Consider the following 12,071-nt stretch of genomic DNA (forward strand, 5'->3'; position numbering starts at 1 on the left):
TTTCTAGATCTATTGTGGACTTAACTTCGAATTTGAATGTGGGCATGCGATATTGGAGTCTGATTATGGCATTTAGACGAACCCATTTGCTTTGTTTTTGTTTTGATCTGCATTGATCAGTTAATTTGTTGAATTATTTCATCATTTTGCAAATTTTAAAGTTTTGGAATTTTGAATCCTGGAGATGTACATTTCCTTGAAGAATATATGTTTTTGTATTTGCTTAAGTTTTGAAAATTTGAATTCGATCTACTTGATCATAAGTAGTTGAATTACTTGAATATATTCAAGATTTTGAGGATCTCAATTCTCTAATATATGAGAACTAGGAGGTTGATAGGCATTAGGCAGGTTCCTTCCATTTACATAAGTAGTAAACTAATATTTACCCTTTAAAAAATTACCTGTTTTTTTAATTTTAATAATGATTTATACTCGAATGTAGTAAACTGATATTTATCCTTAAAAAAATTGGCCCCTTTTTTAATTTTAATAATGATTTATCTAAAACATTATTGTATTTTAATATCTTCAGGAATATGCTAAAGACCTATATATAACGTAAATTTACTTGTTCAAAAAAAAAACAAAAAATAAAGAAGTAAAATCAAACCACTTGAGACCAAATATATGACATTGCGAAATATAATATATATCCATCCTCCAGATCCAAATGTTACAAACCCATCAAAAGCTTGGACATACATATCAAAAATCAAAATCATGACAGGCAAATACAGCTTAGTATCCAAAAATGAATTGGACGAAAAAAAAAAAAGAAAAAAAAAATTCTACGAGCAGAAAGAAAAATTGAATCGACAAATACATGATAAATGTTTTCAAGTAAGCCTTGAACCCATCCTTGTAATACTCGGGAAAGCTGTAAGAAGCTGACAGGAATGTAAACTTCTATGTACACACCCTCTCTCTTCGCCTAAAGGATATTCTACTAGAAAAATCATTAAGTAGGGCGGCGCCGCCTCACCCACCAATAATGCATGCAAAGCAAAATATAAATCATCAATTAATATCAGTCTAGTAGCGCATCTAAAAGTATCTGCTGCCTGAAGAACCTGGCGGTGCAGGTGGCAACCGATTTGGAGTACGACGGCTACCAGAGTTTGGACCAGAGTTCACATCACCATTTTGTGCTGGATCACTATAATGTCGGCTGTGACCATTGGATGAAGATCTAGATAATGAAGAACTACGGTCAACTGGGCCATTAGCGGCGGCATCAAAGGCGGATCTCCAGTCATCACCTGATGCACCATTGGATGAAGATCTTGGGCTGCTTTCTGCAAAATTAACAACAGCGTCCACAAATTACCAAGCAAATAAAAGTCAAAAGAACAGAGGTAAAAGTTTAGATCAATTTTAAGGTCCCCCATTGTTGGGAAAAACAACAATTTGCATAAGAATTCCCTGGCCCAACACCATCTGGGGTCTTCCCAGGTGACAAGAAAAGCAAGGAAATCTAGTATTACAAAGGTAATATTCGCAATATATGTTGCAAATTATAAGCACTTTCTATTATTTACATATTAATAAGCAAGTCTCGAGATTATATAATTTTATAATCACATCAAAACAAAACGATAACATTTCCTATTGCATACCTGGTGCACCAGTACCACCGTTGGACCAGCTGGATGCAGCAGCTGCTCGGTTGTCATGAATGCTGAGTTGGCGTGTAAGTTTGGAAAGGAGTGATGACTGTTTCTGGTAGCGCTCCCTCCTCCGCTTCACATTCTGATCCTCCTGAAGCAGCTCTTCAATCTTTGCTGTGCTTTGAGCACTACCCACAGAAAAATGAAAATACTTATCAAACATAATTATTGTTTGACACAAATAACATGAGAAAAGCAGCCTAGCAAGGCTTAACAAGTCCATATTTAAAAATAAATAGATAGATGGAAAGAAGGAAAGAAAATATCAAGTTAACCTGACAGAGCTATATAGCTGATTTAACATGTCTTCCTTGGCCTTTTCAACTTGGCAAAGAACAACTGCCTGCTCAACCGATAACAAAATGCATTAAAGAATTTTCCAAGTGTCCAATCATAAGGACAACAAATACAAAGCTGATCTTCCAAGCTTACCTTAGGGACATTAGCAGCCAAACTATTCAAAACAGCTTCAACATAACCACGAACTTCTTGAGACATCCACCGGAGTTCTTCCTCAGGGTCAGCAGGTCTTCGAGTCATTGTATCCTAAAAAGAGGTTACACAACAACTTGACACTTCAGAAATACAAAGCTAAGGCTACAGGTCTTAATAATTCGTTAAATTGCACGTTTTTTAAAACTCCAATGTATGATACACGAACTAACATACTTTTCATGTTTAATACACGTTATTTAGACTCATATTTCAATAATACACATGAAATTTTCGTATTTTTAACATATTATTGAAAAAAAATAGATATTTTATATAAATAAATATTAAATTTTCAAAAAAATGGCTGAATTTTTTGAAGTGCATTTTTTAACAAAGTTGCCTAATAATACTCCCATTCCATATTTTATTATGTGCATAATTGTAGTGTGGCAAATTCATACATAGGCTATGTTTGAGCGAAAAATTTCCTAGCCCAAAGGAATTGAGGTCAAGTTACCAAGGAATGGATCACAAAAAATTAGATGAGAAGGATTAGAAACTCCCTCTATGAGCATTACAAAGGTTTGTTAGAAGCAAATGCAAAACCCTACTTGGAAGGTGTCATTTGCAAATCCCTCCTACATGCCCTTGTAATGCTGAGGGAGGGCTTTTCTAATCCCTCCTATCTAATTTTTTTGCGATCCACTGAGCTCTATCCCTTGGAACTTGGAGATCCCTCACCCACACAAAGCCATAAGGAATCGCAACTACAAAGAAATAGGCAAGCCTCAGAAGAAACTGAAAGAATAAATATCAAAATTCACAAAGGACACTCACACACATACACAAGCATCCATTCATAGTATCACAATTATAAAAGTTATCGAAGTCAACAACTCACAAGAGAACCATCAGAAAGACTTTGTCGCATTGTAGGACCGCCTTCAGTTGAAGCACCCCTCACTAGTCCTTTAGAAGGTTGAATAACCTTTCCAATCTTATTTATCCACTCTAGCTTGTCTGCCACAGTCTCTGCCTTTAGCACAACGGCGCTGTGCGCTGCAAGAAAAAACGGATTTTAGAAAGATGATAATGAACTCATGCGGAAAGACTGGGTGAAGCCACTGGCAGACACCTACGACAACCAAAAATGAGGATATACCTTTCAGAACAGTTTTATATGGAACTTTGCTAGTTATCTTAAACACAAGACTGGGTGATTTTTCTGGTCCATTTGACTTTTTGTCCTTTGAGCTCTTCGATGGAGGTGGTTCATCCTCATCTGAAGCCTCTTCAATATTACACTCCTGCAATACAATTATGGGCTTGGTCATTGCCGCCACTGGCATAATTGCTGTTAACATGCACATACATGCTGTTTTGACATGTTTAATATAATGTTTTGTGCATGCATAATGCTGGTCACATTGTTAACCACGACAAGCATTCAGTTCTATACATACGATTTCACTATTCCAAATTTCTATTATACTTTCTAGGGATTAACTTGGTTTCCTAAAGCTCAAACCGTGTGTATATGCTAATCTCAAGCCCAGTCAAAACAGTAGTATATAACATCATGGAAACACATTCACCAAAAAACAAAAAAAAAAACCTCAGCATCAAAACATCACTTTCTAGTCATCGGGTTACACTATATATTCCTTCCAGAGGACATCCTATGCAAGTATAACAGATGGCAGTATGATAATTAAATTATATGAATTTTGACGAGGAAGGCATTGAAGGATTCCAATACCTCCAAAGTGATGACACCACGGAAGTGTCTCTCCTCTTGCTTTTTGGTGTAACCAAGCTGTGAAATAAAGGAAGGGTGGCCAAGACATATCAACATAACAATTTGCAAGTGTAAAAGCAGCATCAATAATATCAACACATTCACAATCTAGAGTTCAGAAGTGAAATAAAGATAAATAATGTAAGAAGCAAACAGAAGACACCATTTCCAACATATTGCAACACGTATATAATCTGCAAGCTAGCAATTGTTGTCTAGCAATAAGAAATTTGAAATAGACGCAAGAACATTAAAGGCATAGAAAAATTTATGATGGAGATCAAGACTCTCCAACAAATCACAACTCTTGTTATCTTCTTCATTAATATGAGGCACACTCTTCACCCAAAAAAAGATGAGGCATGACTAAATCCTAAACTTTATTTTGCTCTTTATTTCTTTGAAAAAGATGTAAACTGGTACGGGGCATTTTAAAGATGATTGCTCAGCATTTTTACAACAAATTAAACATATTGTCACAAAATTGTAAATCATGCACCAAACATGTACAAACCCCACACACCAACAAAAGAAAATAATAATAGTTTAAACAAACTCAAAATGATCACTGCCTTAAACTTCATGCATATCAAAATATACAAAGATCACACCACCATGTGTCACCTATTTGATGCGTCATATCCATCGAAACACAATAATCCATAAGCGTTATGTACACCTGGATTTCTCAGGTGTATGAGTGTAATTTTACAAACCTTTCCAGTCTTTTCATTCAAAACAAACCATCGCTTGCTCCATCCATTAGTTTTGGCACTTTTTTTATACAAGAAACCTGCAGATATTTGAAACTACAACATTAATACATGCAATTTATAAAACTTAAGAAATCTACATGGTTAAGCAAACCCCTGTTAAACCAACCCAAGATGGTTTCAAAATTAAAAGTGGTTTAAGTTGCCAGCTTCTTTCAAGAATTCAAAGTTATCACACCTAGCATACTAATGTAAAATTGTAAAAAGCAAAGGCAGTAACAAATACACGACCAGAATCACACATTACAGTTCCTTGATTAATTACAGAGTTTAAAATCTCAGAGTTAATATCATCATCTTATTAATTACGAATCAGGGGACGGGTGATTGAATTAGAACATAAAAGACCTGCCATGTTTGTTTCAACATTTCCTGGGTGACCCTCAAAGGTCTCTAAAGAATATGTTCATGCATTTTTTGCAAAACTTTATACAAAAAATGATGTAATTGCCTACTAATTGCCAAATATTTTTCAAGGATTCTAAGTTCAGGATAATGCACTAACAACATGCATAGAAAAAGAAAAACCTCCATGGAACGTTGTTTAGGTAATTCTAAGTTACAAGATAAAATAGAACTGTTTTACATATAATAAGTATTGATGTTTAGCTAAATGAAAAATTAAATACCACTTAGAGGGCATTCAATTAGGAAAACTCAAGGAAAAAAAAATGGCAGCTGCAATCCTGTTTCCCAAAGATATCAATAAAATATAACTGTTTCACATAAACCCTGTTCCAAGAAGTCAATATTGCAAGCATTTGCATACAAACCTGCTGTTATTTCTCCTTCAGGACCTGCAGTCTTCAAACCAGTTGCCTCCTGTACTTCTTTGCCGTCCTTACCAGATTTATCCTTATCCTTCATTGATTTCATGCTTCCACCAGCTTGTTCCCCCCCTGTTTGAGGACTAGTTGCCTAAAAAAAGCGGATAATGAACAGTAAGAACAAGCAGCTTAGATAATTAAAGCTCTGTACGCAAACGAAATTCATGTCTACACAATATTTTCATTTTCATTAATTTTGGTTTACATAACTACAAAGAGTCAGTCAGTCCATACCCGATTCATTATTGATTGCTCTGCCTCTTGTCCTTTCTTCGAAGATCGATTTTTCACTTCTTCCTCTCTACGCTGCCTCTCCATCCTGTAATAGACCAAGAATTAATATATTGTATAACAAGCTGTATAAACACACATCAGAATACTGACTCAAAAACAAAGAATTTTAATAAACTAGCCCACGGGAACAAAATGTGTTGTGAGCATGAGCAGGCAGACATTCTATGAACTCTCATACTATATGACATTAAGGTATCCACTTCTTGATTATCCATCTGCACAGGCAAAAATCAACTACACATGCCATAACGCTGCAATTAAAAGGAATTGACTGCAAATGCAAGAAAAGCAGCTTAAACATTTTGTGCCTGGAACCGGTATTATTTGTCAACAGTCGAACAGAAAAATAGAGACTACCTCCTTTGCACCAAGCGAATGAAGTGTTGGGGAGGCACAAAAGCACGTTCCATATCTACAAGTGCAACCACCATTTTCTTTGCTTCATTCTTAAACGCATCCAATGCAGCACTTGCAATGGCCACAACCTTGAAAGAATTGAAGAAATGAAATTAAGAAGTACAGAAGCTATTCATTAGATTAACTGCTGTAAAATACAGAGCTAAACGCAAAAAGACTACAATATTTAAGGTTTCGTACCTCCCTCTTGAAAGGAGGGTATCTTCCAAGACCTGGCGTAGCATTAGCAGCAGCAGAAACTATATCCACCAGGACACGATGTACCTGTTTAATCAATCAACAAAAAAAGGGGACTTCTTTATTACTTGATATTAGAATAAACCCAAGGAAGTTTAGAGCAAATAATGTCTAAAACAGAAAGCATACTGTAAATACAATCTTGAAGACAAAAAAAATTGATCAGAGTAAGCGATTTTCATCATTTCAATGGCTCCAGACACAGAAAATCAAATTATAATTAACTCAATAAGAAATGGAGAAAAGAATGAAGGGAAAGGTTAGCCTTCTGTAGACTCGAAAACGGAAAAGGTACATGGAATTCAAACAAGTGCAGAAGCACATAGCTAGAATTACCTCATCCACACAAAGACGTGATGGCTCCTTTGCAAGCTCTAAGACCCCTTTTATTAAAGACCTCAACCCCTTTTCAGGGGATATGAGATAAGGTTGATAACCATCTGCTTCCAACACAATCTAAATAGAACGATAGCAAAAGGTCATGCGAAGTTAAGAAATTTTAAACCTCAGAAAAACAAAACCAGGACAAAACATACCCTCTTCACATTATTGATATCAAAATGTCGGTCTAATGGGAGTTGTTTTATTCTATTTGGGAAATTTCCTTCAAAACTTGCAACAATTTTCCATCCAGAACCCTGCATAGAGATTGAAAACCATATGAACTAATAATCCAAATAAATCCATGACAATCATATACCAGAAACATTCTATTTCATCATATGAAACTAAATAGTACTATATACCCTAAGAGATTCAACTATTCACAAAATCATAAAAAATGTGATAAACCACAAAGTATTAACAAACAGACCAGTTTAACTACAAAAAAAATTGAAGCTAATAGGTTTACGATCCATTTCAATGGAAAAGATAAATTGAATGTCCAACTGATAGAAGCTTGGGAATAGAACAAAACATTATTCTTAGATACTTAAGACTGACTCTTCTATAAGTACAATATGGCCTACGTCTATAAACCCAAAGCAAGGAGTGAATTATGAGATTGTAAGCCAACCTTCAAGAACGTCTCAAAGTCCAACAATGATCGGACAAACTTCTTGATTAAAAAAGAAGGCCCAATACATTACAAGATTTTAAATTAAATATACACTTTTAAGGTGGGAAATTGACTTGGGAGGAATTTTATCTTGTTGCCACTCATCCACTTTTCATATATGAGGTTATGAACTATTCAATTTCTTGTTTTTTCACTTATCAAAAATTTAAAGGAAATAAAAAGATATATATACCAAAAATACTTAGCACGCACAAGTCAACCATTTCAAGAACTCACCTCACCAGTTGTAATGTGTTGGAGAAACTTATCCTCAAACTCACGGCAAAGCTCCAAAGCTAGGGATCTGGTACCCTCAGCACTCTGCACCATAGATGCACCAAGCTTTACTAACTCATCCTGAACTATTTGAGACTTCCCTTGTAACCTGGAAAAGAATAAAAATAACTATTAAGTTGAAACTGACCAATTCATGAAGGAAAAAAAAATACCAAAGTTGAAGCAGGGAACGTATATTATTCAAGGTAGCAGTTCAATCAGTAAGTTTTCATGTTCTACACTGATACTTACAGATATATTAAAGTGGTGATTGATCTAACTTTATTAGGTCAATGCAAGTGGAATGGCCAAGTGAGATCTGAGAAGCACTTAGAAATGCATAACACGGTAAATTAATAAATTATCCTAAATCTTTTGAGGAATGTGTATCTCATAATTAGTAAAGGTACTAGAAAACAATCCCCCACAAAACATCTGGGATGGAGTGGATCAGTCCAGTAGAAAAACGAATCCGAGAGCGAGGTAACAAGAAAATAACCCTGACCAAACAGCAGCAAAAAGTCTCCAAACGTAGAAATAATAGGAGGTATGATGTGACCATGACTGGGCCCATCTCCCTAGAAGCGGACAATGAAGGGAGCGGGTGGCAACTTGTAGGTGGGCTAAGCTTTTCTTCATTTTTACTGAAGCCAAGGTTTTTTTCTTCTAGTGGAAGCTAGGTTCAAGGTTCAGATACTGGCACAATAGCCAGTTCATAAGGGACCATTTTGTGAAATGGCAACAAACATATTCTCAATTTGCGTGTTTTGAATAATATGAGAAATGTATAAGAATATTATAACACAAGTTAAACAGAATTCATGAAAAATTACCCAGAAAGGAGGTTTGGAAGTCGAACTTTCATACGGCTACGAATCTGCTGTGCCAGAGCATCCACCAACGCTATTCTGCCTAGCTTACTTTGAGGAGCTCCGGTCAAAATAGACTTCAGACTTTCACTTTCAGCCCTCCAGGCGGTTTCTAGAGAACTTTCAGAACCTCCAGACTGTGCAGAAGCTATTGAAACTGATTGACCTATTAAAGCAACCCAAGGGATATCAGATGCTCTTGATGGTCCTTGATTTAACAGAAGAGCCTGGACTGCAGAAAGTGCTTTCTGATCTGAAGCAGCTTGGTCTATCTTGCTAATAACACCAACAGTTCTGGTACCTGTAATCAATGTTTGATTTGTCCTTTGAATCACTTCAAACAACTAAGCATAACACTATAATAAAATAATGGGGGGATGAAGAGGAATGATATTGGAGGGAGTCAATTAATCTACAGGAACTCTAACATGAAGCATTACTAACAGATCTGATAATTATTAAAACAATTTGAGATCAAAGAATAAGCAACCCACTCCCTAAAGTAGGGAAAGGGTCGTACAAACTAAATAGCAATGTTTTTACCATCTGCATCATACTCCTTGACGACTCTGAGGGCTCGAGATGAAGCAACTTCAGGTGCTTGAGATGCAGGAACTATAACGAGCAAAATTGAATCATTGTGCTCAGCATATTCACTAATCTACAAAAGTTAAAGAATTTCATTTCAGTACCAAGTTGAAATTCAGTAATGGGCGTGGTGGCGCCACTGAGGCATCAAATAGTCTAGAACTGCAAACAATCACATACCATAGACTCATCCATGATCCTTTGATCAAGCCCAGGTAAATCAATCAATTTGAGGGGTGGGGCTGCAATAAAAATAATGTTAGTAACCATAAAATTTCAATAACCACTTATCATTAATTACTGAGTGAAGAGACTGGAAGATAGGTAATAACTAAACTAACCTGTACTTGTTCGTAGCTTCAAATTAATTTCATCACGGGTTTTTCCTGTGGCGTTTCCCAGCCTACCTTGCAGAGAATGCCGTAAAGCACCTGAACAACAAGCACATTAAAGTTTAAAGTTGACACAATAAGAATGAGATTAGCATGGTTATGACACATTATGTATTCAATACATCATGAAGTATTTCTAGTATCACATAGGCTTCAGCTGAGTATAAGCCAGCATGAGTTAAAAGGCCATTCAAAAGGGGATTCCTAATGTTGACCAAATATTTCCAAACACAAGCAACAGTAAAACATGAACTTGAACTAATGTAAGAACACAAAAGTGTAGTGACTGACTTGCAGAAACTTGCTGAGATTTATTGTCAATCTGCAATATAATAGATTTGCTGCTCAAGGAACCATCCCTCTGCAAATCAATGCTAATGGGAGCTCGAGTAGCACCATTTTCACCAGTTGGCTGAACGGAGAAGAGAAACATACTTTAGGACAAATTTGAGCTTTTATTAGGTCACATGCCACACAAACCTTATATATTTTATCCTACTTACCAAAACAGGATGTCCAATCAAACTGTTCAAAACTGCTGATTTACCCGCACCCTGACAATAACAACCATGAGAAAAGTAAATATATATCAGAATCTGCACGTGAGCTCAATATGGATAAGTGGAAGATTAATTCCAGACATTAAGAAAGACGACATTCAAATTTAATATCTTTCAAATGTAAATTCATCTTCAAGCTGTTTATTGTTGTCGCTTAAGAGAATAGATAACCATTGAATAAAACATATATAAACAATGAACAAACAAATGCACATATCCACGCATGCCCAACAATGCACACCATAAGCACAGCTAGAGAACAAGTCAATTAAGAAAAAGTTTACTCCCTATATATAAGGAATTTATAAGAATAGAAGCAGTGAAAACTGTTGAATGTAACTTTCTTCAGTTAATTCAGAGCAACAAAGTATGGCGAATCGTGGAAGCAAAGTAGATGCAGATCGCCAAGAACTGCCCGAGACTGAAATCATAATCGCTTTTGGTGGTCGTTCTCAAAGTTCGCAATTTCAAATCAAACTCCATTAACCGTTTAAATTTCAGGTTCATTATATCTGTCTTCTGGGAGCTATGATTTTCAGTCATCAGTTAGTGAGACAAACGCACAGGGTACTCAGACTGTAACCCACATCGATTACGAAACATGAATTAGGAATCCAAAGACGCAGCGTGGATTCAAAGATCTCCGATTGAGACTGAGCAAACCGATTCAAAGAGATCAAACTGCGAACGAATCGAATCGAAAGGGGATTGGTTGACTTACAACATTGCCGAGAGCGACGACGTTAAGGAAACTGGAAGCCCTGCGAGAGGAGGTTGTGTTCTCGTCCACATCTTCGTCGGCAAGGATAGCGGTGCCTTGCCGCATCGAGTCTGATAGCTGCAACAATTCCTCGATCGCCTCCATCGCAGCAGAGCGTTGAGGATCAAAGATCTGAGAGGGAGACCGACGGATCTGATTGAAACCCTAGGAATTGGGAATTCGGGAACCAAAACGATCTCGTTTGGTGTGGGTGGGTTTCTCGCTCGTTTCTTTGGAGGAAACTGAAATTGAGGGATTAAGAGATATCGAGCGAACTGCGAGCCAAGCAAGAAAACGAATGCAAGGAAAGGGGAAATGTGGGAGAAGCTCTCTCTCTCTCTAGACTCTCTCTCTATCTCTTTCTTTCTTCCCACTTTCTCTCTCTTGCGTTTTGAAATCTCATACTCTTCTCGCCATTCTCTCTCTCTCTCTCTCTCTCTCGCTCTCTCTCTCCTCTTTGTTTTTATTTTGAATCTTGTTTTCAAGTATTTAGCTCGGTTCCGGCCCTTTTCAATGTTTTCAATTTGCTCCACTATTTTTCTCTCTGTTTTTTTTTTGGATTTTTTGAAATAGATTTAATTGAAAATTAGACGTATTTCAAAAGTTAAAAGTCATTAAAAATTGAATCTATTTCAAAAGGTAGTCTATAAAATTGGATCTATTTCAAATTTTTTCTTTTTTTCCCCCCTCAAATTCTCGTCTTTTTCCTTTTTTTTGTTAAGTTTCTTTTTGGAGATTTCTTTCAAGAAACACTAGCTAAATCTTGTTTTTGTTATCACATTCACATTCACCGTATCATGTGAGATGTATTTATGACATTAATTATTACTAGCATTTCCGCATGTGGTGTGCGAGAGGTATTTTTGCATCACGGGCATTATGCGTCCCAAAGATATGTTATTTTAGATATTCTTATATTTCTTAAGCGATTATTTTATAAATTGTGGGTGTGTGTCCATCATGTCACATCCCGGCCCGGGGAGGAACTACTTCCCGGGCCCGACTCCACCGTAGCACGATATTGTCCGCTTTGGGCTTACCATTCCCTCACGGTTTTGTTTTTGGGAACTCACAAGCAACTTCCCAGTGAGTCACCCATCATGGGATTGCTCTAG

General features: G+C 36.5%; 1 protein-coding gene across 1 annotated transcript; it reads right to left on the bottom strand.

Annotated features, from left to right (window-relative positions):
- Positions 1–629: 629 nt before the first annotated feature.
- LOC137725171 (dynamin-2A-like) lies at positions 630–11,177 on the bottom strand. The gene is made up of 22 exons (XM_068463763.1): positions 10,918–11,177; positions 10,140–10,190; positions 9,928–10,048; positions 9,586–9,675; positions 9,425–9,486; positions 9,200–9,317; positions 8,621–8,957; positions 7,749–7,896; positions 6,988–7,089; positions 6,788–6,907; positions 6,395–6,478; positions 6,155–6,282; positions 5,738–5,822; positions 5,450–5,594; positions 4,620–4,696; positions 3,865–3,921; positions 3,268–3,412; positions 3,007–3,164; positions 2,103–2,216; positions 1,946–2,013; positions 1,620–1,798; positions 630–1,298 (listed from the first exon to the last, which is right to left on the bottom strand). Exons 1-22 carry the CDS (start codon positions 11,059–11,061, stop codon positions 1,048–1,050), a joined length of 2,784 nt encoding a protein of 927 aa, XP_068319864.1. The 5' UTR covers positions 11,062–11,177; the 3' UTR covers positions 630–1,047.
- Between the last annotated feature and the right edge of the window lie 894 nt (positions 11,178–12,071).

This window comes from Pyrus communis, chromosome 2 (genome assembly GCF_963583255.1).
Source record: "Pyrus communis chromosome 2, drPyrComm1.1, whole genome shotgun sequence".
Lineage (NCBI taxonomy): Eukaryota > Viridiplantae > Streptophyta > Magnoliopsida > Rosales > Rosaceae > Pyrus > Pyrus communis.